Below are 26,561 nucleotides of genomic sequence, written 5' to 3'. Positions count from 1 at the left end.
CAACAGACTAATCGTAATCCTATGAAGAAATATGTTACTGTACTTAGCCTCAACAAAATATTTAAATTTAAGATTTAGCCGATTTAAATTTTAGTATTGAAAACAATGAGGTTAACGAATGTCCATACGTTGAGCAAAGTGTTACTAAGAAAACTGAACATTATTTAAGCTCTTATGGATTAAATAGAAGCTTGCATTTATATCGTCAGAAATCTAATTTGGTATTGAATGATTGAGGTATTAGTATTGAAGTATATGATCAATTTCTAATTTGCACATCACTAAAGCAAAGTTTAAATAGTCTCTATATTGTCTATTTATACTAAACAGAGTTTTATACAAACATTTGAAGCTTGTTATTAGTGGTTTTCCAAATTTGTTTCCACACATACACAGTAGAAACTATACTGACATTGAGCTATGCACAGTAACTGAATGTTTTGATATCTTGGCTATGGAATATAATACCACAAAGATCCACACCACCAACATGTGTGATTGTAACTTGAATTTAATATATTTATTAATAACTCATTCACATGAATAATACGAATACATTTGAAAAAAATACAGTTGCAATTGTTTCTATGAATAATAACAAACTGCTCAAGTTCTCAAACTTCGGAGCCTTTTTATGAGATCTGTGACGTATTGATTGTTATAATTCGTGGAGTCTCCCAAGGACACAGCACCTTCCAAGCACTCCTTATCTCTAGTAGCGACATCTACAATAACGTCATCAAGCTTCGATTTAAAATCAGAAAAACTACAATTCGAATGACATCCCTCAATTGTAATTTGTTTGAAGTCATCACCATCTTTGCTAAATACTTTTACATAATATTCTGCACCTTCTCTGTCCAATTCGAAGTAAATGCTGCTGGCAAATGCTGGAGGATAAGGAGGGTCGAAAGCTCCAAGCGTGTTAAGAAGAGCAGCAACGTTAGTGTCGTGACCACTATATAATTTCAATTTGGGAGAAGATGTAGGATCTTTCACCATAGATTCAAAATACTCCACTAAATCATTAAGAAAAGGTCCCATCACTGAAATTATATAAAAGTTCAATATATATTTGAAAAATCAAAATATGATTGGGTTTATATTTATATAGATTTCAATTAAACTAAATAAAAGATCAAATATAATAACTATTAAACATGGGACAAAACCATAAAAATCGCTTTTAAACTGATTGTTGATGCTTCTTCGAATTGTTCATGACTATTATATATTCTGTACTATTTCTTCGACACTCTTCCGTTGTATGAATTAGAATAAATTCCTAAAGAATTTACTACACATTTATCTAAAATCGAAGTGACTGTTGACTACGTTCGGCATTTGAATCTGTATTCTCGTAATTTTAATGGGAATTTATACATTTTAGAAGTGCTCAACAAAAAACAAACTCAAAGCATCAGCTTCATAGTTTGAGTAATATCGTTTCCTTGGCCACTGTTTCCAAATTTTGTCTAGCAGAATTTGTCATCATATTACATGTTGAAAGGCTATCAAAAAAATATTTTCTGATTTTCCCATTAGATGGTATTGGTGGCGGTACATCTACAACTCCGATTCAACCAAGTTGATCCACATTCCATAGATTGTGTTCGAAGTTATATTTTTGTGACGACAGTCATGTGTCAGTCCTTTTGTTAAAACAAAACGTTCGAAACTAAAGACATCATTCCTGTTTAATTACATAATGCTGTAACGAATCGTTTTACCGTGAAGATTGTTATGATGACTCTCCCTTTGGCTTCTCAATGAAAGCCGATGAAAGAGAGCACCAAGATTTTGTCAACAGATGGGACGTCACCACAACAACACCAGACCACAGACTCTCGGAGAGGATAATTCATTTGATTAAGCTATGATGCGTTTACTTCATCAATTTTCTGTTTCTCATTCTCAACGAATTACAGAAGCAAAATACAATTATATATTCTTTCTGTGACTAAAATATTGTGTACTTTTGAAAAAATATGTCACTCACTTCCTTGAAAAAACTTTCTTAATTGATTTCAGTCATTTCAATATATTTCTCAAACACAATAACACAATTCAAAAATACTATTGTGTGGTCTCAGTAATTAAAATGAATCAAATAAATATTACGTATTATTATCATGTTTTGGATATGAATCTATCTCAAATTTATTTTCAAAAAGAAGGAATGTAAAAGTTAGCCAGTGATTCTTATTGCACATAAATTATTAAATCTTAGTTAACTAGGTCTCACATTTAATTTATAGTTGATCCTGCAATAGTTCTTTTGTACTCTTTGGTAGCAGAAATAGTTTAACTAGATCATTGTGAAAAGAATTATTAACTGAAGAAGACACTATATATCAAGTTAATACCCTTTTTAATACGATTGCAGATGGCGTGTACACTACTTGTTAGAAGAAATGAATTCAAAAGTTTCTCTAAATGTTTGAAATGTTAATTTGTTGGTCTATATAATCTAACAAAAATTAAATAGGATCATCAAACAAACTGCTGTCTTTTGAAGTTATCTGTTTCTATTTTAAATTATGACTCCGACATTCGGAATAGCCATTTGTATATATATTTTTCATGATGCGATAATTGATTGCATTCAAACTAACTAAAATAAATGTTGGAGTGAATAACGCAATTTTCATCTTTAGAAATTAAATTAAAACTACAAAAACTCGAAATTCAACTGCTTTTTATTTGAATTGAATTTTAGTATCTTGAAAAAAGAAAAAATGTTGAATAATTCGTTTCTCCGCCGCAGTCTCTAATATTACAGTTTATCTACTAATTTGTTAAGCTTCAATTACGTTGTCCACAAAATTCTGTTCCAATGAGCTCCACAGCATGTTACTGGTTAAATTTGTTTCGTGATAATCTCCTCTCGATATCTCCACATTATTTTCCTTTTATCTACGATGACATTAACGCAGAAACGGCGTTCCTCGCTGAACGAAACATCACTTTAGCTAATCTTCTTTAATCGACTTTTAAGTGACCCTCCACCTACGCAAACCTTACGGGTTCCTTCTAAAAGAATTAGAGTCTACATTACCATGAAACGGTTATTTAAGGCATAATTTTCTCTATTTTTGCCTTGTCCTCGTCTGCAGGCGTACCATGCAGTCTCCCTATTGCATCTAACCTTTAAGATAGTAAAATTCATCAAACGTAGTTCCAGACATGAGTTGTCAAGATTCCAGAGCTCATATTAATTCTAATCTCAATTTGACTTGTGCGATGGTCTTAATGCCATCTTATGTGTTTATTTATTTATTTATTGTGTAGAAAATATCAAGATTCGAGATATGTAATGTTCAACAAAAATAAAGTTAATCAATGTCATGAAACCTCATACGTACCAATTCTTTTCATTTGTGTCGTGTAAGTGCTTGATGCGAAAGCATATCCGGTTAAAGTGCGGAAGGGTTCCGGATAAACGTCTTTCGTCCATTCAGGTAGAGGCAAACCAAGAGAATCTTCCGATTTCAATGGATCCCAAATGTTCATAACACCTACAATATCAGTAACTTTTTCACCGGAATTTGAGGATAAAATTTCGAACGTAGAAGCATATTCCTTATTAATATTTTGATATACATCACTATTGAGGACTTCCGTAAACAATTTGAGAAAAATATCGCAGGTTAGTGGATAATATGTACTGCTCCAGATGGACGCATCAGATGGATGAATAGGAATGGGTTGCCAATTTAAGCTAGAATGCCATACTTCGTCACCTGAGGCAGGAAATATTCCATAGACATTAACTTGAGCAGACATATGCGTTCTATCAACATCAGTGGTTTCTATACGAAACTCAGTATGATTATATTTTTCTGAGAGAAAATCAGAGTATAGGTTTCTTGTGAACTTTCCTAAATCCAAATGTTGAGATTTTCCAGTCTGGAAGCAAAGTAAGTGATATTAACAGATTATTTGTATATAAATGGATGAAATTCCTCAATTTTATTTCATAAAATTTTTAGAAAACGACGCTAAATAGTTGTAAAGAACCGTTTTACAACATACTTGTAAAATTGTGTTTTTGAATACTAAAAAGAGTCATAATTTCATGATCTTTCCACTTAAAAGTAATTTAGAATGCGGAGAAACCTTAAATATGAATCTAGAGGAATAGAAGAAGGAAAAGATTGAAAATTATATAGATACCATGCAAATGTAAAGGCTAGTCTATTGGTATTCTTTCCAAATTTCTTGTTATAATTCAAGGTATTAAAATTGAATCTGCACTTTATTCAATATCAAATCCTTTAGTTAAGTAGACTCACTCAAACTGTTCATTCGAAAACGTACCTTCACCTCAAAGTTTTTATCTAGAACCAATAAATTCAGAGAAAAAATAATGCCTCCAACATTCCCATTTTTTCTCAAGTAATACATTGAATATTCCGAGTCGAAAAAAATATATTTGGAAATGTAAGAATAAAATAATAAGTTATGCAATTCTAATATCATATACAATGTGATTTCCAAGAAAACAATGAATGGTACTTTTAGTGGAATTCATTAATAATTATAATGGATTACAATTATAGCTGTTTGCTGAAAATATATATATAGTAATAATAGTATAGTACTATGTATATGTACTATGTACCATAAAATGCATATCAATCAGAAAAACCAAAGTCTAGAGAAAAACCATAATGAAATGATTTGGTTACAGAACTGTTCTTAAAAATTATGAAAATATAGAAATATAATATCAGATATATAACAGCTTTCAATCAGTCAGTTTCTTCTTTTACTGAGACATTAAAAAAAATTCATTCCAATTAAAAAATTGTGAGAGAATAGTGATGGCGCTCTGTAAATGTTTTTTAGCTAAAATTCACATGGAATTATTACCTTCGAAATGTCAAAGTTCACAATTTATTTGTGGATTATGTTTGTCATAATGCCTAGTTCAGAATGTAACTACTCGAACTAATCGCTATCAATTATTTGGATACCTCAATAAATGCAAATATTAAACTACGAACTTACGTTTGTTAGTTCTCCAAGACTCTTTCCATTCCATACTTCAGAGTCCTTATATGGATCATTAGGGTAAAAGTTCACTGGCGTGCGTTGACCATGTCTAAAAACCTTTGTTAAAAGAAGACAATTTTCATATCACTCTACAAAGTCTAAAATAGAAATGAGCACGAGAAAAATTTCACAAATACTAATTGTAAAATTTTATATCACTATCATGTGATAGTGATAAATATCGTCATATTCCATTCCCATGATATAAAATAATCTGTTAAGATTAATTAATTCAACTCGAAGTCAAGACTATATCAAATATTTTTCCTTGTTCAACAAAAAACAGGATATTGAAAGGATATGGAACTTTATAATAATGTACTGAAACTTCTTAGGTGAACAAACTACTAGCAACTGACACAATTAAATTATGGAAATATGTAGTGGTAGCAATAGTCAATAACTCTATCAGCAACCAATCACTCATTGTATATCTTCCCAAGCAACTTGAATACAGATGTGAAAGATTAATAAAAATAGATGAAACTCGCTAGCAGCGAGGTCAGGGCTGTACGGATGAATGAAAACAATATCAGTTTTTCAGTAAGAATTTCATGAATTATTAGACTGGTGTCCACATTGTTCTTAATCACGTCCTCATTGACCCATCTTCTAATGATTGAATCACTGATTTTGTTCATAAACCACGCAGATTCGTGAATGAGTTTCACTTGGTTTGACTTTTTTTGCATTTAAAAACCAATTACAAATCTGATTTTGAGACCGACATCATAAAGAAGCTCTATAAAGAGCACATCAGCAGCAGCGATCTAAAATAGGGTGTATTTTCTCCGCTTGAGTCAGAGTAAACGCCGCGGATGCTCTGAACTGCGATCGCAGTGCAGGCGTTGGTAAAAATGGAACCCACATTATGGATATACATTGTACCAAATATCCATAATGATTGATATAAATTTTCAGATTATTTGATAAGTTATTGATATGTAAGTTATTGTTCATCTTTCTTTACTTCAAATAGTTTCAAATAAGGGCTTATAATACTCAATCATCAATCAATTTCAGTAGTTATCATATATTGGGTAACTCCTGGAAAAGAATCAGTCTTCCAAATGTGAATTCAGATGAAATTTTTTTTCGAGTATCGACAGTGGCGGTTCGCATTTATAATTATTTTTAATCGTTCTTTCAGATCTCGGCTCAATTTGCAATTTTCAAATTTGACTTCACTTTACGTTTTTATCATAAAAAAACTTCAAAATTCATTTAGTGTGATAATAGGGACTCGTTAAAGTAGACGATACGGTGTCTTATAGTGAAAAAAGTGTTTGTGCAATATTGCGATGAGATTTTTATTAAAATAAGTGGAGAATTAAATTTAGTTCTATATTCTATCAATTTACTGCAATAAAAATGAAAAAAGTTTAGTGAAAACTGTTGAAAAAGTTGACAATGGAACCAAAGATGTTATTCGACGAATATTGGGTGACTATAAAGCCCATTTAATGCCAAAACTGAACTTAATACAGAAAAAGCTTCGTACCCACCCTAATTTGACTATGTATGTTATCATGGAATCATATCGTATCGTCGATCTTTGGCAAAAATATTTTAACGAATCCTGATTTTATACACATGACGTTGAATGTGGCTGGGTTGACAATCCAATAACTCATGTCATTAATACTCCTTGCTAGAAGTGGGGAACGAGTAATCATTTTTTGTAGTGGCAGTAACGATAATTTTGTACCAAATGTATTGCTTCTATCTAAAACTAAGCTATAAACATTTCCAAATCCTATCACGAAGAAACCGGCATCATTTAAAAAATTGTTCATCGATCAGCTCCTACTCGTACTAAAAATTCCGCTAAATTATTGTATTATGCACAATTCATACTCTACACAAAGTTACACGAGGGAGCGTAAGTGCGAGAGTGTGAACGATGCCTCGCCTTCAATTGCCTTGATTCGCCTCGCCTTTCTTTCGCTCCTCTCCGTATCGGTCTTTTAGGGCGTAAGCGAGAGTGTGGATGATTGGTACTCTGCTTCTGCTCGCCAATAATCTTGTTAAGAGAGTCTGCGAGAGTCTGAATTGAGCATTAGAATTAATTCTCAATATCAGTTTAAAAAGATGAGATATTTATATTTATGAAAAACGATAACACAGACATGAATATTCTCGGAAAGATTTCCGCAAATAAGGGGTTGTTATGTTGTTATTTTCAAGCATCATGGACAAACCTTATGAAGACTGTCCTCTATCATTACTTTGTGTACAATCTAATAGAAAAGATTTAGAATACAATTAGAGCAAAGCTATGCACATATTTCCACTCCAAGTGCGGTAGTGATTGAAAACATAGTTATGTTTAAATTTGACCATGATGTATGAATGAATGAATTAGATGAAAAATGGAGATTCGATTTCACCACCGGTAACGACAATAATTAATGATCTTCATGATTTCAGTTCCAAAAGTCTTATTTTTCGGATAAATGTGTTGGAAATTTTTTTCATCAAGTAAGGATTTAAAATTTTATTGTAAAGAAAAAGTAATACATACGAAACTAATACGTGATAATTTCAATAAAGATGAGATGGATTTGATGCAATGAAATGTTTATCTAATGTTGCTTCATTTACGGGTGCAATGCATCAAATAAAATAACAATAAAATTAATTCTCATTCTGCAATTATTCTCTAACAAATCTGGTAAAAAACATTTAAATTGAAATATGAGCTAATTAATCTATTAAAACTAAGTTATCCCATCTTTTTATGATCAAAGAGAGTTGTTAACAGAAAAACAATTTTTTTTCAATTTTTCAGTTCAATTTTTGGAAAAAATTCACATGGAATTTCAATATAAAAACCCTTTCATAACATATTGACCACTAAAACACAACCTAGTTATCATAACCATGGTATAACGCGGAAGGCGACAAAACACTCTTTTTATTCTTCGTTGGAACAGAGCTATATTATTATTATTCATATAATAAAGTCGTCGACAAGCTCGACTTCAACTGTATTTGTATGGAAAATATATAAAATTACCTGAACAACAGCAACACGTTCAGCAGAACCCGTCAAAAACCATAATCCAATGAGCACTATAGAGAATGTTAAATGATACATATTGAAGCGCTATTTCCATTTTTTCTATTTCATTCACTGATATTTATATCATATCAATTTGAAGTGGAATCCTACCAGTTTTTTTTTTTTGAGTGGACGGTATTCGACAATATCTTCGTTATCCAAATTTATTTAATAGTGATAACTGTATAATTAAACCAAAAGTTAAATTATATAGAAACAGATTTTGTTTTGATTTCAGAGCAGCACACGTATCTAAATATTATATTTCCAATGATTATTCACTTCTTATTCTTATTATTAAGGTTGGGAAGGCCTGTATTTTAATGACTTTATCCAACTTCTTATCTATATATAGTTGAAGTTTAGTTATAAATACATTATAGACATGCTAAGACAAACCAAGTTCTAGGATTACAATTTTATGTTCGAAGCACTTAAAATTTTTTTGAAAGTCTTATGTTTTCACTGCTTGAAAATTTAAAAACTATGGATTGCACTGAAAATGAAATAGGTGATGATTTTCGACACTGGGGCATAAATTAGAGGACACATTGTTAATTTTATGCAATAAGGCCAATGCAGCACAGTGATTGGAGTATATTATTGAGATGATACATATTTCTTTTCTGGATAAAGTAGCACCTGCGGAAAACCAAGGGTTTCTCTCGGAGAGTTGATAAATAGGGAACATCCAATGGTTCTTCCAAGTTTTGCAAGATCCTCTGCTTGGGCATTTCCTTTGATATGAGAGTGTCCTAGGATCCAATCGATTCGAATTATTATTATTCACTTGTTGAGGAAAAGTTCTGCATATCGATAAATCAAGTTATTAACGGATTTCCAAATAGTAATCGTTGTAGTTCAATTATTGTTCAGTATTGAAGAAGATGGCTAACATTTGCTTAACAATAATTACTGTTGTTTTAATGAAATATTTGAGCCAAATATCAGATTTATTATCCACCAATTCTCAATTGACAATGACAGTTACCCATTGGAATTGAAGATTTAAAAAGTTTGTTGTAGATCAAATGGAGTTGAAGTGTAGCCATCTTATCATTATGAACTTAACCTCAATGAGCTAATCCGGTTTAGTATAATTCAAAGATATTCAAAATCAAAAATTAATTATTTCTGTGGAAAGCAAAAAAATTGATTATGATGATATCGGAAGAAAACGACCAATCCATTTAGGTGTACTATGTATTTACTTGAATCAAATTTGAACGATGCTGATATCCGAATTACAAAGATTTTTTAAAGGAGATATTCCATAGCAAGAAGGGATTTTGAGGGGCTAAATTTTGAGGAAATGTTGGTTGACTATTTTGAAGTAATTCCCTATTCTCCATCATTGATGCATGGAGGTATTGGTTAATCCTGACAGTTGTCGTGGGAAATTTAAGATGGCAGACATGAAACATGATGTTAACGTTCAAGAAGTTGGACTCACCCCTACTTATGACGCACTTCAGTTCCAGAACGTACATAGCATATCTACTTTATGTATTCGACATTTATCCACTTGATTCATACTAAAAACTAATCAAAATTCAAATAAGAAAGTCTCATCATTTATTTTTATACTTCACAATCCTGTATATAAACGTTCGCCAAAAACACGTTTTCTCATTCACTACAAAATGACTTGGATTTGTATTCGTTCTAACAATAAGTTAGCGGGTTATGTGACAATTCCTGAGGATTTTTGGCAAGAATATATCATCATCACTCCAAATTAGATTGTACTAGTATTATTTCGCAGTGAGTTATTAACATTTTTTGTAGATAGATAGATAGAAGATTCCAAGCAGCTGGGTATCGAAAAGTGAAGCAGTAACAGCTCGAAACTGCACAAATTTTCTTCATAATCATCAGCATGGAATTTTGAACATACATCAAAAAGTTGTACTCGTTGCTAAATACAGTTTAGATAAGCTAGATAAGCTTCAGAATAATAAGATTAAAAAGCACCTTGAAAGCTACTTTCATAGTTAAGTGGAACGGATTGATTTATCTATTCAGTTTATATAAATTGGAACAACGATTAATCAAAAACAATTTTATGATATAGTAGCACACGTGTGAAAAAGTCTGTTGACAGAATTAGCAAATACCAATTCTTGTTTCCTCATTATGTGTCTTATTCGACAAGTAATTGAAATATTTGAGTCTTATTTCTTATCTGCCTATTTCTCTTACTTGTCTGGTTACAAACACTTTTCTTAGCTGGATTTCTGACCTATGACTCATTTTTATATTCACTGACTTTATTAATGTAATCAGTGTACATATCATGTACATATCGAAAGTATTAGTGGATTACACATAATTAATTTATTCCATAGTAAGTAAACTCAACAAATTTCAACTTATCCGTAACGATAACAAGAAACACGATTCTAATTTGAATAAAATAAATATATTTATTGAAGTTTTGGCACGAATAAAATCTACAAAATGAAAACTATCTTTCAATATCAACACGTCAATGAGATAATATTAGTTTTATAACATTTTCGAGAATAATTTTTTCCATCAATTTCAATATTTAATAGAATGGAAGATATTATGTACTGAAATTTCGCAACCTCTCTCTAAGATTTGAAACTAGAGTACTTATTTGAGCTGTAGGTTGCGGCGAGAGAAAAGCCCTTTGTGAACATTCCCTATCCCTAGATGGCACATCTGTAAGCACATCTTCAAGTTTTGATTTGAAATCGGAAAGACTACAATTCAGTTGACATCCATTAACACTTATTTGTTTAAAGTCATCACCATCCTTGCTAAAAACTTTCACATAATATTCCTTCCCTTCTTTTTCTAGTTCAAAGTAAATGCTGCTGGCAAACGCTGGAGGATAAGGGGGGTTGAAAGCTCGTAAGGTGTTAAGAACAGCCGCAATATTTGTGTCATGGCCACTATATAACTTGAATCTTTGAGAAGATGTAGGGTTTTCGGCCATGGAATTGAAATACTTCACTATTTCATTCAGGAAAGGTCCAATAACTAGAAAATAAATAGTTATAATAGGTTTCATTTCAATGTTATATTCGATAATAATTTTTATAATACAATATTTCTTAATATGTATTGTGACCCCCATTTATCGCATAGTGTGTGTAGTTGAATAATATCTGTATTGATTGACTGTTAATTTCATTCTTTTCGTCATATATGATATCAATTGTGTAGTCAATATATACATGTGAACGTGTGTTTTTCATTGATTCTCATGATTCTCATAATAACATCCCTGCGCTTCACTATTCGATTATAGGATATGAATCTCTATCATTTTCTCAATATTTTCATTGAATTTCCATTTCATTGTACACAACTTTCAATCCAGTGGTTTTACATTTTTTTTTTCGTATTTTGAGTGCTCCATTCACATTTTGCTTTGTCAACGCGTTGTGAACTTTACTTTTGACATTTTTGACTGATGAGCAGCATAACAGTTTTAGACCGCTAACACTCAAATCCTTAGTCAGTAACAGATCACCACCACCAAACCGATCTTGAAAGCATTCTGGAGTGGGGTGGAAACAATGTGATTGAGTTTAATGCAACAAAGAACCAGGCTAATGTTTTCATAAAGAAGTTTAGCACTACTGCTCGGGATTTCGTCCTGTATGGACATATTACCAGCACTGCAAATTTGCCTATCAGCTGTAAGGGTTGGGAGCAATATATATGATCACAATTAGCTAAGGCTAGCTTCAAAAAAACTTGGAAGCCTCTTTAAGACGAAAAAGCTATATACTCCGCAGCAGCTTCTAATCCTCTACAAGGCCAGATAAGTCCATTTTTTTAACAGTGCTATCACATTTGGAGCTCAGTTTTAAAGCAAACCATGAGGATGCTCGACTCAATAAAGAAGAAAGCAATTCGATTTTTAGGTGATCCATAATTGACCAGAAACTTAGCTTAGAGCAACGGAAAAAGGTCGCTGATCTGATTCAGTTTTACCGCTACTACTACAGCAGATGCTCTTGGGAGCTTTCCAATATAATCTCATCTAGAACAGTATTTGTAAGACCTACTCGACAGGAAAATATGACTCTTAAACACCGAGCTCGTCTGCAGACGTCCAGAGCTTCAATTACCGGGTCTCCTCTCTTTAGAGGAGTGCAATGTGAAATCAGCAGTTCAAGACCAATATCCACAGGCATATCTACATAGTAATATAGTTCACATTCTTGTGCTTACTTTGTAGATAAAAAGAAGAGTAAATCAAATTGAATCCACTTAACAAATTGTTCTGTGAGAATAAGCTTAATTGATGTCAGAAACAAGTTTATGAAATGAATTAGTACTCACAAAATCTTTTCATTTGTGTCGTAAAAGTGCTTGATGCAAATGCATATCCCACTAGAGTACGTAAAGGTTCAGGATATACCTCTTTTGTCCAATCAGGTAACGTCAAACCGATAGTATCTTCAGATTTCAATGAATCCCAAATGTCCATGGCCCCTACAACATCGGTAACCTCTTTACCGGAATTTTTGGACAAAATCTTGTATGTAGATTCATATTTTTTATTAAGTTCTTGATATTCCTCACTACTAAGAACATCTGCAAGGAGTTGGAAAAAAATATCACAAGATACTGGATAATACATGCTGCTCCAAATCGATTCATCGCAAGAACGTATAGGAATTGGATGCCAGTTTATACTTGGAAGCCATATATCGTCACCCGTAGCAGGAAACATGCTGTAAACATTCACTTGAGCTGACATATCAGTTCTATCAACATCGGTGGTTTCTATACGAAAATGAGAGCTATGGTATTTATTTGGCATAAAAAGTGAGTATCGATTTTTTGTGAAATTTCCTAACTCATAATGCTGAATCTTTCCAACCTGAAACCAAGCAAAAGATAATATCAACTTAAGTCCGAAACAAATGACCAACAAATCTAACTGACATTTCATCAATTTAAGCAAATTATCCCATTATGGTTTTTATATAATTTATTAACCGATTTTACAGAAGTATTGTTTAATATTTCTATGTCCCTCTTATGGTATTCTTGACTACTTTCGTTGACTGTTGTTGACTGTCACTGATATTACTGGAGTAAATTCTAGCACTATTGTAAAATAGAAACGTTAATCCCCAGCAGGATACTATCAATTGTACATCTAAAAGTCATTGGAGGGAATAATTCTCCATCTCGGCAAAACAAGCTCTTACACTACTGCACAACTCCACCATACTGCGATTATTCAACACCAAATAACTTTTTGGTCAATACTTTGCGTTTAAGACGCATATTTTGAAAGTATAAAGTATAATGTTTCAAAGAGATATGAATAAGCAAAATTAGAAATCAGAAAGCTTGTGTTTTCTGACAATACGTTATTCGGTTCAATTATATTAGATTCACTGACGCACTTACGTTTCCATCCCCTGATTACGTAATTACAAAATTACAAAAAACTTTTCACGTGACAATCTATATCAGTTACATACAGATTATTAATTTGAGATCGTTGTTTACCCTGGATTCAGTCTTATTCAACGGCTCAATTAGCTGCAAAATCTTTCCAATTTTGATTAAAGCAGCAAAGGTTCATCGAAGATTAAAAATTTACAACTAGTTCAAATATAGAAATTTCTTATTCCTTGTCTCTCGCTTCTCCCCAAGAAACACCGCTCATGTCAATACAGACATTACCAACCAATTAATTCGTCTCGATGACCTACAAGACACATAAATGTATCATTGAATAGGGTAACTATCGTATTTTCACCACCTGATGCTGAAGATGACCTTTACCCTTAAAACCGAAAACTGAACCTTCCTTCAATCACGGGCAACGACCTTTCATAACATTTCTATGAACTATCTAGCTTTATCTTATCAGTATTACTTTAAACACCAAATCAAGTTATTATCAGTGTTGAAGATTTTCCGAGGATTTCTCGAAATCTGGTGAACTCGTCATCTAGATGGCCGCAGCTCTACTTATCATTAAATCTAATTTTTCTAGCTTCTTGCCTTTAGCTCTAAAATTCATGTCTTGAGAAGGAAACAAATCTTATATTAGAGAATTGCTTATCAATCCAAAACAAAATGAAAGTTCATATTCCAATTCACAAGAACCCAACAAATAGAAGAACATCATGCCCTAAAGTAACAAAAAAAATCCATATTGAGAAATGATATTTTGAACATAGTAAAGTTGTCAACTTGTTGACAAAATAAACTGGAAACCTAGCGAGAAATATTTACTACTCGACTACTTGGGTATTTTGGAGGATCACAACTTTTTGAGAAGCTGCTATAAACAAGTGGAATGGATTAAATGTGGAAATATTTATAAATAAGTAACTATTTTCCTTATTACTAAATAAAAATTTTGGATAAAACTTACATTTGTCAGCTCTCCAAGACTCTTTCCATTCCAAACATCAGAATTCTTATATGGATCAGTAGGATAAAATGTTACTGGTGTACGATGTCCATGTCTAAAAATCTTTATTAAGAGAAAACGGATTATCAGTACAATATAGATCTAGTACTACCCTCAAAGAATAAAGGTAAATATCAATTTTCATCGAAAGTATTAATCTTGTTACAGAAGAAACGTTTTTTTTTATTCAAATAGTTTCAGGCCTGAATAGAACGCACAATTAAAACACAATGAGTAACTTCAGATCTAAGCTTCAAGATTGCTTGTTTCTTGTTTCTTGTTAACTTGTTATCACAAGTGTCATCAATGTTATAGATTCTGATTTTTAATTGTTATAAACTACTTCTGATGCTGGATAGGGTATTAATTGAAAAACGTACTGCAATATTTAAGTCTCTATCTATATAGAAACTGTGATATTAAAACTTACACTCATTTTCAACAAAAATTTGAATCACGCAGGAAACTGTCCAATAGCAGCTGTTATAATCCAAATCTTGAGATAATGTTTCCTAAACAGTCGATTTTAGAGACACATGGCACCAGGTCGGTGATTGGGGTACTCGTTTTCTTCATGCTCCTCTTTTTGGAATTGAATGATATCTTACAGAACCAAAACATCAACTCACTTCGACTCTTCACTCACTCACTCTTTTTTCAATTAATAGTGCAATAATATAATTTCAAGCACTAGTGTTTCTTTTTCTGTGGATGATATTCTCTGGTATTTATGCAAATTTTATCACTAAAGTAACGAAAATTGTTTGACAACAAATGTTTGTTGAAGAAATACCATTCAGCAAAACAAATAGTGTGCAGAATATTCTATTTCTCATTAAAAAAAGTCGTCAATATTTTACTAAATTCAATACTAAACACATTGGGTTTGTCGAAATAGTGGTGAAGGTACTGTCGACAATTTTTAAACTCTCTTTCCTTTTTCTTTGGGGAGACAATGAAATACTACAAAAATTTGCCATTAAGTATTACGTATTTAGATTTATTTCCAGTAATTCATTTAAAAGATTTTGTTTCTCAAAATTTGTTCACATTTCCCACTATATCCTGGCAAATTTCTAAGAAAAGGCCAACTTTCTATTTTATTTGGGACGAGTTAAACAACTTTAAGAAATATAGTATTTGTTTACTCAAATTTACACTGGATATTTATGTATTGGATCCGTCATCGTTAAGGAAACTCGTATAAACTGATCATAATGTATTTCTTTTAATTTACTATAAGGACCCAAATATAAATTAGAAACCTATATAAAGAAGTAATCCGATGCTTACTTTCCATCAAATTATAATATCAAAAAATAATAGAAAATTCTACAGCTACAGTACAGAAAATTGATGGAAAAATTTTTTTTTCTATATTGACTAATGTTATACACAAAATGAACAAATATCCAATGTATCATCAAATCTATCAGAGAATCGTTGTTTTAGTTGATGTCACATTTAATTCGAAAAGTGCAGTTACTAGAAGATGATAATTTATGATTAATTAATGATTATAAAATACAAAACCATTCGAAATATTGAATATCAAATACAAAAAAGTTTCTTCAAAAACTATATGACCTACCATGAAATCTGTATTAGAACAGTTTTAGTACAGTTTTTGATAAACCAATTAAAGAAAAATATCTCAAATTACCTGCACAACAGCGACACGTTCAGCACTAACTACAAAAATACCTAATCCTATAAGCACAAACGAAAGCATTATGGAACACATTTTGAAGAGCTATTATTAGTTATGCATTTTTGACTATTTATATTGGTTAACTATCGAGAGGATCTACTCTAATTTCAATTTACGTGACGCCCTCATCATATATCAATATTTATTTCATTGTAATATCAGCATTAGTGATTATAACAAAACCGTTATGTCAAAAATGATTTTGTCAATACAACGGTATTTAATTTCAATCTGATTTTATTTCTTTGATACCTTTACGATAACTTTCAATATTTCGCTTTTCTGGGAGAGGTGATTTGTGGAAGTCTTTATATTTAATTAATCACCTGTGTGCGTCGGACAGAATATCGGTTGTTATCATTACCTCGTTCCAGTTATAAATTAGTGATGACAACGATGCTGATACAATATTGAATGGAGGGAAATATGTAACACTTAATAAATAGCCTAATACATTATTTGGATATTGAGGTCCATTGCACTACATTTTCATCATATTCTCTTTTCAAAGCGTCTTGGTGTTTATCGTGTGTAAAAGTTGCTTATCTTTTCCAAATTAAAGTTCCAATCTTCATTAATTTCATTAATTATATCAATTAATTTCAAATAAATGATACCTAGTCAACATATGTAGGCGGAAGTAAAAGTTTAATCTCAAGGTAGGCATCAGATTCGGAGTGATCAACAGAATCAATGTAGGTTTTTGAGTTTGAGTGCTTGGAGGAATCCTCTTGAATTGTCTAGCAGTTGAACGTTTTTTTGAGATTAGGCTCCAAATCAAATGAAGTTTGCGGTTGGAATTTCTGGAACCGTTGGTGATATTCATACTGAACACAATGTTTACACTACCACTACACCAACACACTACACTATCTAACGCGTGTTTCGACAACTTGGCGAAACGCGCGTCAGACAGTATAATTCTGTGTGTTGGTGTAGTGATAGTTTAAACAATGTGATCAGTATTTCAAACCAAGTGCTTTATTGTCATAGTAGCATTACAATACGTCTCTGAATGTTTATGGTGACCAATATGAAGTCTTCTCGAAGGTCATCTTCTAATGAAATAGTTTAAGAAGGGGTAAAACGTGAAAGGATGGATATCATATTTATCAATTGAACCTCGCTAATAATTTTTATAAATTTCAAAGTTCAGTTTTAGATCATTTGTGAGTTGGACTTTGGTAGTTGTATTATCAGTGGTAAGGTAATTTGAGGTTGCAGTACAAGGTAACCAATAATGTGAATAAATATCAGCAAATATAGTCCAGAAAGTTAGTATTATGGTATAATGGTGTTAACTATTAAATTTTAAAACGCCAGATATTCCAATTCAATTCAATTTATAATGAAAATGCACCAATTATTTTGTTGTTCATTCCTCCAGCCAATAAAATTATTTGTCTTTGACCAGTATCTACCATTATATACAATTACATTTCCAATAATATCAAAAGTGATCTAATAGGAAATCAAGAACTTGTTTGAGAACGTCGTACTCTTCGTACTTATATTTTTCCATAATCAGTCAGGACTATCGACTATCGAAAAGACTCCCTTGAACCAACCTCAATTTGCATGTACGGAATCTACGTATGTTTCCAAAATATTGAGTTTACTGAATATTTATTCAGAACTTCAGCTAGACAATGGAAACATTTAAATATTTTTTCACTTTTACAGTTGTTATATGGTAGTTTGGTTGATCTATTCCATCAACTTTCATAGTAGATATTTTTGTGCTATTTTGGGTTGGATATAATTATCAATTTGATTTGACTGATTGAATCTTTCCTAGATAAATGATCTACTGTAACTATCATTAAACACCTAAAACAGGTATTTGTCTAGCTTCAAGGCAACACAGCTCTTCAAACTCCATTAGGATTAGTTCCACAATAATACTAATCACACGACAAAATTCGAACTTTCGCAAACATAAAATAGTGAAGGGTAAATAATCATGTTGAGAAGTTAGAAATAACTTGTAAATAAAGCTATTGTATTCCAACCCTGTTGATAAGATTTCTATGTTAAGCTTTATAAATATTTACCAACGCCGAACAATAATCATTATTGTGAGTTGCTGTTTACTATGAAGACATTACTGATGTAATATAAATGATAACTAGCCATTGTTTTCCAGCTGGAAAAGCTGAATTAATTATTTGTCTGTAGGTACGTGAGTACAATCTGGAGATCCTCCTGCTAGCGAAATGCGATTCCATTCAACTTGATGTCAATAATGAAGCGGAGAAAGTTCATTCAAAATACTCCAGAGTTTCTAGTTACAGACGAAATTATACATTGCTATCTACAATTGTATACAAACCCCGACGTGCTTTCTTTGATTAGGGTTTAGTTTACAATTTTGTTAGTGCACATTTACTTTGTAAAATTTACTTTATATATAGAAACGTGTCATGTAAATATAAGGTAAAATTGCAGCTTCTACCCTCACTTTATGAAATTTGTTCATAATAAATACGAGGGTTGCTACTTAAGTTTTGAGATGTGGCTACAGGGATATGTATATGTCAAATCTGACATTAAGTTTGAATTTCTGGAACCGTCGGTGATATTCAGGCGGAATACACTGTTTACACCACCAACAACACTAAGATAAACTAGTTAGTTTACCTTCAGTCTCTGAAGACGATAACTTGGTTATCGAAGCGCGCGTCAGACAGTGTAATTGTGAGTGTTGGTGTAGTGGTGCCGGAAACAGTGTATTCAGCAAGTGTTTGTCATACGAGTGGCATTTGAGTTGTTTACAGATACTTGAAACATTTATCTTTGTCAAAAAATTGAATTGAATCGCTAACATTTTCGTGCGGTGGTCGCACATTGCTACAGGATGAATTTCGTGAAGGTCATCCACAATTAGCTGTAGGACCAGAAAACATCGATGCTATACGTAAACTGATATTGCAAGATCGTCTTGTGACATATAGTGAGATTGAGGTATAATTTGGCATTAGTTTCACTCGTATACATTCAATATTGGCTGCCAAAAAGATTTTTTCGCGTTGGATACCTCATAATTTGAAAATCGTTGAAAAAAACTCGTGCTAATTGGTGCAAAGGAATGCCGAAAAAGTGTAATCGCAGTACTTAAAAAGACATCTATTAGATCGTAACAGGCGACGGATCATGGATTTTTCAAGACGAGCCAAATTCAACAAAAGTTGTTCGCGCATGCAGCATTTTGCAGCAAATGGTTCATGAAATAATGAGTCCACATTTTCCTAATACTCAATGGAATTTGATGGGACCGTATATTAACAGTAAATTGAGTTGATAGAGAAGCTGTTTTTATTTGTTTACACTAGGTTGAAAATTGATTATTAGGTTTTTATATTTTCTATTTATAATATTTCATTATCAGGATACTACAATCAACAGTTTAAAACATAAATCAGCACAGGAATATTTTGACCTTGTTCTTTCTCAACGGAAAAACTATTTATACTTTTTTATTTGTGGCATGATGAATTATTAAGAAACCACTCTTCAAGTTGTGGCAGTAACTATATTTCTAGTACACGTTTGTATTGGTCTTGCCTCATGGTCCCTTGCACAATGATAGACGCTCCACGCCTTCAGTTAAGATGAAAGATAACACTATGGCACAAACCAGTTATTAATCTCTACAAGGTAGTGTAGATGTAACTGCTCAACTGGGAGCCATCAGACGAATGAACTTTTGTCGACCAAAATTTGAAACGATGATTCGTCGGCATGCCTGCAATGACTTCAGTAATGGTTAATTACGCACTTTTTAACAAGTTGTATGACTTATATTTGTGTTGTTTGGTCCGTTTCAGCTGCTATGTCTCCATGGTTTCGGTGAGACATGGTTTTTGCTAAGCCGACAACCGATCAGCTTCTCTTCTCAAAGGTTTGCTTCTCTCCTTTGTCAGTTCAATTTATATTAATGATAGACCTCGAAGCACCTTCAGTATTTCCTATTTCTATAAGGGAATGTTTAGCATAAAATAAGAATGTGGTATTTACTTACATTGGAAATATGTTTATAATGAAAAAACTAAATTGTCTCCATCGCAACGTTTTTTGAAGAATTTACAATTTATTCTAAAAAATATATTAAAGTAATCTATTAACAACTTTTGTTCCGGCTATTTCCGACAAAAGCAGTTTTTGAAAATATCTTGAGTAACTTCATTTAGACAATAGTTTTCAGTAAATGTCAACTATACGAGACCTAATTGCACTCATTTGGTATCCTACGCGGACTCTCAATGATACGAGGTCTTAAAAGCAATGACACCGATATCATCATATATACTGAGTAAAATGACCCCATGTGGGAATGTATGCCATTTTGGTGTCCTACACACTGTAATTAATCAGATCCATTTTATTCAATTTTCTTGCTATTTCACTGAAAATCTTGAGTGTTTATAGCTGTTGTAATAATCTTAATCTTCTTCGAAATATCAAGATGTAAGATGGCTATAGCTACCAAAAAATAATTCAAATCGGAAAATGCAGAAATTTGAGTGCTGTCCCTAATAATTTGGTCCTTTTTTCCAAGTCATGGCTATAAATAATATCATTATACATACAGAACACCATATCAGTTTATATACTACACTATTTAAAATTAAGTGAATTACAATTTTCGACAGCAGTAGATGCTTTTCGATGATTTTTTTTCATTTAAACATATATAATCTGGCATCAACTAATTAAATTTGGGTCTTTAAGATAACATGGCACTTCATTCGGATGAAGAGAGAATTTTTTTAAAACTTTTCCCTGGCTTCTAGCGTCTTCTGTGCTCTTTTGAGGACATTCGATTCGAAGATGCTTTACTGTGAGTCTGGTTTGGCATGTTTGACATAAAGGCGACGTTTCTTTTGTTAATTTGTTCCAAATATTATTTTGAGATAATGTGTCGTTGTTAGTTGTTAATTCTGTGGTTGGGATGTTGGTAGTGAATAATTTTCTTCTTGATAGTTGGAGTTTTAAGGTTTTATTTTGTATGTTTTTATAGATAAAATTGAGAATTTCAAGTAATTTAGATGGTTCGTTTGAATAATCTTCTGCGATTATTTCAGGGTTTGCACCATTAATAGTGTTTTGTAGAAAATCGCAGATCTCATTGAAATTTATAACGAAAGGTGAGCTTTGGTTTTCAATCTGATATTTGATTGTCTTTAGTGAGGTGAGCAGATTTTCTCACTAGTACTTATATATTTTTTTGTTTCTTTTTGATTTTAGTGTCTCAGTAAGTTGAGCAAAAGTGATGGGAGGGCTATCTAAACATTCGGGTGATGTTGAAATTTGTCTTTTTGTAGTGATAGGGATGTCAGTACTTAAATTTAGTGAATTTGACGACATTTGACAAGGTTGTTGTTATGAGTGTTTGAGGTATGTTATGAACTCTTGGGGATATTTTCTATGATTGTGGCTGAATATTCTCTGTTGCTTTCTCTGGTGTGGCTTCTGTTATGTTTTCTGTGTTCTCTGTTTCTTCTGTAGCACTTTTGTTCCATATTTTCATTTGGTCTTTGTTCCAAACAGGCGGATATTTCGCGACCTATGGATTTACGTGTGAATTTACAATTCAATCCATCGATTTGAAGAAATAATCGGTAGGTGGTGTTATCGTTTTTAATCACAAAAGATTGTGGAATAGATTTATTTTCAATGGGAGAGATGAAAATTTATCTCCTAAAGCTTAATACGTGGCTATAATCTGTTTCAGGTATTCCTACTCCTAGTAATGTCATTTTCGATACCGTTTTTATTCACATCTTTTGGATTTTTTCTTTGATTTGTGAATTGGGTATTGTTGGACATACGTTTGATATAACCAGGCGCTGTGTTAGAGTTATTTAACGCCCACATTTGGTATCGATTTCTTTTATTTTAATTGATTTATGTTGTGTGATCAGGCTATCAACTGTTGTTTTGGAGGAGAGATAGATACAAATTCCGTTGCTTTACAGAATTTTATAAAGCCGACTCTGTCCATGGTTAATTTACGGCAATTAGAACGGGTTCCGAAAAAACCGTTTGGAAATCCCTCGCAACGAAACCAGATCGAAAGAGATAAAATACGTTGATCTAGTACTCAATGCAATTGTCCGTGATCACTGAATGGTCACTACCACTCAGGTTAAGATAGACACTAGATAGATTTGTTTTCAATTTCAATAAAAGCTATTTATTTTGATAAATTAAACAATACCGAATTAAAAGTGGTATTATCAACCAAATTCGGGGCTTTCAAAGCTTGTAACGGATTTGAAGTGTGATATAAGTATTAGTAATGTGCTTAGAAGTCTTTCCTCTTCACCTTCAAGAGTTCATAACAAATTTAAGTTACGACGTGGAGTTGATGACATTCTATAAACTTGATTTGATTGTGTCAATAATATTATGTTCGATATTAAGCTCAAATGATTGCTGGTTTACTATATTTTTATGTTTTTGAATAGATACAATTGAAATTTACGTCAATTCGTTGAAATTCGAAAATCAAGATACTGAAAAAGCTGTATCACTTTTCAAAGATCCTGACATATGTTATACGGTGAAACATTTTTAATAAACAAGGTCTTATGTAGAAGTGTGCTGACATTTTCTATTCAAATAAGTTTACATCCATGTTTTTGTTACCAGGTGAACAACTGTTAAACTGATTTATCTATCTCAATTACTTTGACAGATAAACCAATTAGGATACAACAAGTCGCTTTGTGTGTGATAACTTGTGATTATGAAATAACGTTGAAACATTGTTTTACAACGATTATATATCAATGATATTGAATGTCGGTATACTCGTGATATCAACAACAACAACACTGAAACGAATAAAATTGGAGAAAAGTTTTGATACAAAGCAAACATTATTTTCCTTGATTATTATTTCAACATTGTGATGATATAATAGGGATAATGAGGACATCTTTTGTGATTAGAAAAATATAAAATGTAAATTGTGAAATACAGAGATTTTTCTATGATTTAGCTCGACCTTTTCGCTTTAATAATATAATAGCAATGCTACGAACATCCCTATGTTATTATTTTATCACGAAACAGAAAGTGAAATGATATTACAGTGATTAAGTGCTCTCGCAAAAATTACAATTTAAAGAAAACCAAATGGCTCAGTCGAAATCTACCTATTAGATTATTATAGGAAACACGATGGCGAGGTAATTTTAGACGGTAAGATCCATATGATAATTTTGGGAGAAACTTGGTACTTATAGCTATGCAGGCAAAATATTTCCAAATTTACGTAATTCCCCTTTATCGAATCTATTTATAGTTGTTTGTTTGATCTTTTTCAAGAGTTTCATCGATTTTTCCATGCACAATGACCAATCATCAAGTTTTTATAAAATAACCGCACAACTATATACTAATAAATCATCTGTAATTATTTTCACTGCAACAAACGGTTTAAATGTTGACGTTAAAGTATGAAGTCCGTTATTTAATAGAATACCTAGTTATTCCATAAAATAACTGATCATATCCGTTAGAGTGTGTAATATGCTATCAATTTCGAATTCAAATAAAAATAATTTTTGAAGGACGACAAAAATACAAATGTATAAAGCAACATTTTGGTATTGGAAGGTCTCCCTACGATGCTATGTTTCGTTGAGCGGCTAGAGTTGGACTGTCAACAACTGCCATTCCGAAGAATACAATTAATTCCTTGATCGACGAAGATCAATTGCAATATACTTTGACTGCAATAAATTTTTCTTCTCAAACTGATAATGAAAAAGTAGTTGAACGAACAGTTTTATATAATCCCATCACGAAAGTATGATGAAGATGAGCAGAAAATATGCAAATGTGATTTATGTGTTTTAATAAACTTAATGTTCAAAGAGAAAGAGAAAAGTCTAAAAAGTGTTTGGAGATTCAAGCGAAAAATATAAAATTAATGTCGGATAAATCTCATTCTGAAGCCTCAGTGGGTTTTACCATCCGTATCCCATTGCCTGAAGTTGACACAGGAAAAGGAGGTGTGCCAAATCTATTTTAGCTAACATCATAAAAATAACCGAAGAAGGATTTTTCCAATTGGACTCAAGAAACGGCCGCAAAAAACAATGATATTCCCGATCCCAGATTAGTGTCTGCGAATGAAAATTAATTAAAATCGAAGAAGTACCGGATGTAGAAATATCACTCCGGCCGGTTTCTACAGCTAAAAGTTTGGGTACTGGTCAGGGATTTGAAAAATGTTCTAGTAAAACCCAAAATGCCAACAAATTTTTTTTGTTTTAGAAATAATGTTCTTTGTAATTCCAAGTGTCATTTTAGTAATCCTTGTAACAAATGATTTTATGGTATATTTCTATAAATACCATTTATACACTGCATAAATTAGATAAATTGCTTCTTTTTCATTTTAATTAAGGATTAAACGACTTACCTTAAGGATGTTCAATCCTAATTATACGATATTGGACACGTCCTCCTAGAACACCCTGTAGTAATACTCCTAATCACTTATCACGCGCAAGTTTAAAAAAAATGATTCACCCTCTCGTCGATCCTGCCTGGCTCGTTTCGTTCGTGTGTCATTATACTTCGCCTCTGTACTAAGATCGCCTCTGGGGCGGGTGTACTATTACCTTTCGTTTTGACAACCCAAGTCACTTGCTTCCTGGGTGGGTTTGTTCTAGGAGGACGTGTCCAATATCGTATAATTAGGATTGAACATCCTTAAGGTAAGTCGTTTAATCCTTAATTATACTTCTATTGTACACGTCCTCCTAGAACACCCTGTAGATGTTTAGAGAAGATTGTAGAGGCGATCTTGACCAGAATAAAAATAGTCTTATTACAGTTCTATTCATTTTTATTTCCCAGAAAAGTAACATTTGTGTAACAAAAAAGTACATCCCAAAATTTTAAATCTAAAATTAATTATAAACCCTTTTCGTTTTTAGTATTATTAATACTATGAACTAACATAACATACTTGCATGAATGAACAAAACATTGTATATTTTTGTCATAGAATGCAAAACCGAACAAAAACTTTTTCATTTGTTTTTTATTAAGTTTTCAATATAATTAGAAAACGTTTCTGTGCCTACCAAAGGCCTGTTATAGAATTTACAAAAAGTATCTGACTTTTCAGACCACCCAGCTGCACTTCTTATGCTCTCGATATTTACCCCAGATCTGAGGGCAGCCGAAGAAGCAGCGTGTCTGGTACTGTGCCCTTTAAATTTTTTAGTGTCAACTCCCCCCATTTTTAATCCATTTTTGATCCAGCGACTGAGGGTTTGAGTCGTAGCACAGTGATATGGTCGTTTGGCAGTTAAAATAAGGTAGTCTTCGCTACCCCTGATACTTTTTGTTCGTTCGATATAGTGTAGAATGGTAGAGCAAACGCAAAGCGCTGGATTATCCCTGAAGAAGGAAAACTTTAAGAGTGGTTGAGGTTTTTTCGGCCCCGAGGTTTTCACAATATCTGTTATTTTTATTTGTATTCCTGTATCCGAGCTCACAATATTACTTATTTTTATTTTAGAGAAGGTCTGCACCCTTTGGGCTGTGGTCAAGGCTAACAGTACAACTAGCTTTACTGAAAGTTGGCTCATATCAAGAGTATGCAATGGGTAAAGTTTTTCTAACATAATTAGTACCGGAGATGGGTCCCAAGTCTCGTCGTATCTTGGAAAGCTTGGGCGAGTTTTAAAAACCCCTTTCATAAACCGTTCCACAGTGTCTGATTTCCCTGCTTCTGAGATAAGATTTAGTGCAGACTTGTGAGTGTTGATGCTCGAATAGCTTGAGCCATTTTGAAATTGTTGACTTAAAAACTCAAGAATATTGTGAACAGTAGGTTGAAAAAATTTTTGCTTATTCCCTTCGAAAAATTCCCACCATTTTGAATATGTTGTATTATACTGCTTGATTGTATTCTCACTAAGAGATTTAAGCATCAGGTCTGCGGCGTTTCCTGATATATTTTTCATTTTGAAGGCTTCCCTGATAAAATCGCGGCTCCCAGGGTAAGTCGGGGCCACAGTGGGTGAGGCTTTCTGAAAGGGGATAAAAGCAAATTAGGACTTGGGTGTAATCTAATTAGTGTGGAACTCATGAGACTTTCTAGTTTTGGAAACCATGATTGGGATTTCCATATAGGGAAAACTACTATGCATTCTGCTCTATCGGCCTCTATTTTACTTAGAACTTTCGGTAATAAGGCGAACGGGGGAAAAATATATCCTTTAATATTCTCCCAAGAGAGTGTAAATGCATCAACATTTTGGCTTTCGGGGTCA

General features: G+C 32.5%; 2 protein-coding genes across 2 annotated transcripts; both read right to left on the bottom strand.

The window, feature by feature from the left end:
* Positions 1-493: 493 nt before the first annotated feature.
* On the bottom strand, positions 494-8,520 carry LOC130901810 (prostatic acid phosphatase-like). The gene is made up of 4 exons (XM_057813417.1): positions 8,078-8,520; positions 5,014-5,115; positions 3,366-3,909; positions 494-1,046 (listed from the first exon to the last, which is right to left on the bottom strand). The coding sequence occupies exons 1-4, from the start codon at positions 8,156-8,158 to the stop codon at positions 607-609; spliced, it is 1,167 nt and encodes a 388-aa protein (XP_057669400.1). The 5' UTR covers positions 8,159-8,520; the 3' UTR covers positions 494-606.
* Positions 8,521-10,522: 2,002 nt separating this feature from the next.
* LOC130901809 (prostatic acid phosphatase-like) lies at positions 10,523-16,324 on the bottom strand. Its single transcript, XM_057813416.1, has 4 exons — positions 16,210-16,324; positions 14,508-14,609; positions 12,446-12,989; positions 10,523-11,131 (listed from the first exon to the last, which is right to left on the bottom strand). Exons 1-4 carry the CDS (start codon positions 16,288-16,290, stop codon positions 10,692-10,694), a joined length of 1,167 nt encoding a protein of 388 aa, XP_057669399.1. The 5' UTR covers positions 16,291-16,324; the 3' UTR covers positions 10,523-10,691.
* Positions 16,325-26,561: the final 10,237 nt, after the last annotated feature.

Source organism: Diorhabda carinulata, chromosome X, assembly GCF_026250575.1.
Source record: "Diorhabda carinulata isolate Delta chromosome X, icDioCari1.1, whole genome shotgun sequence".
NCBI lineage: Eukaryota > Metazoa > Arthropoda > Insecta > Coleoptera > Chrysomelidae > Diorhabda > Diorhabda carinulata.
This window is presented reverse-complemented; position numbering and strand designations above follow the sequence as displayed.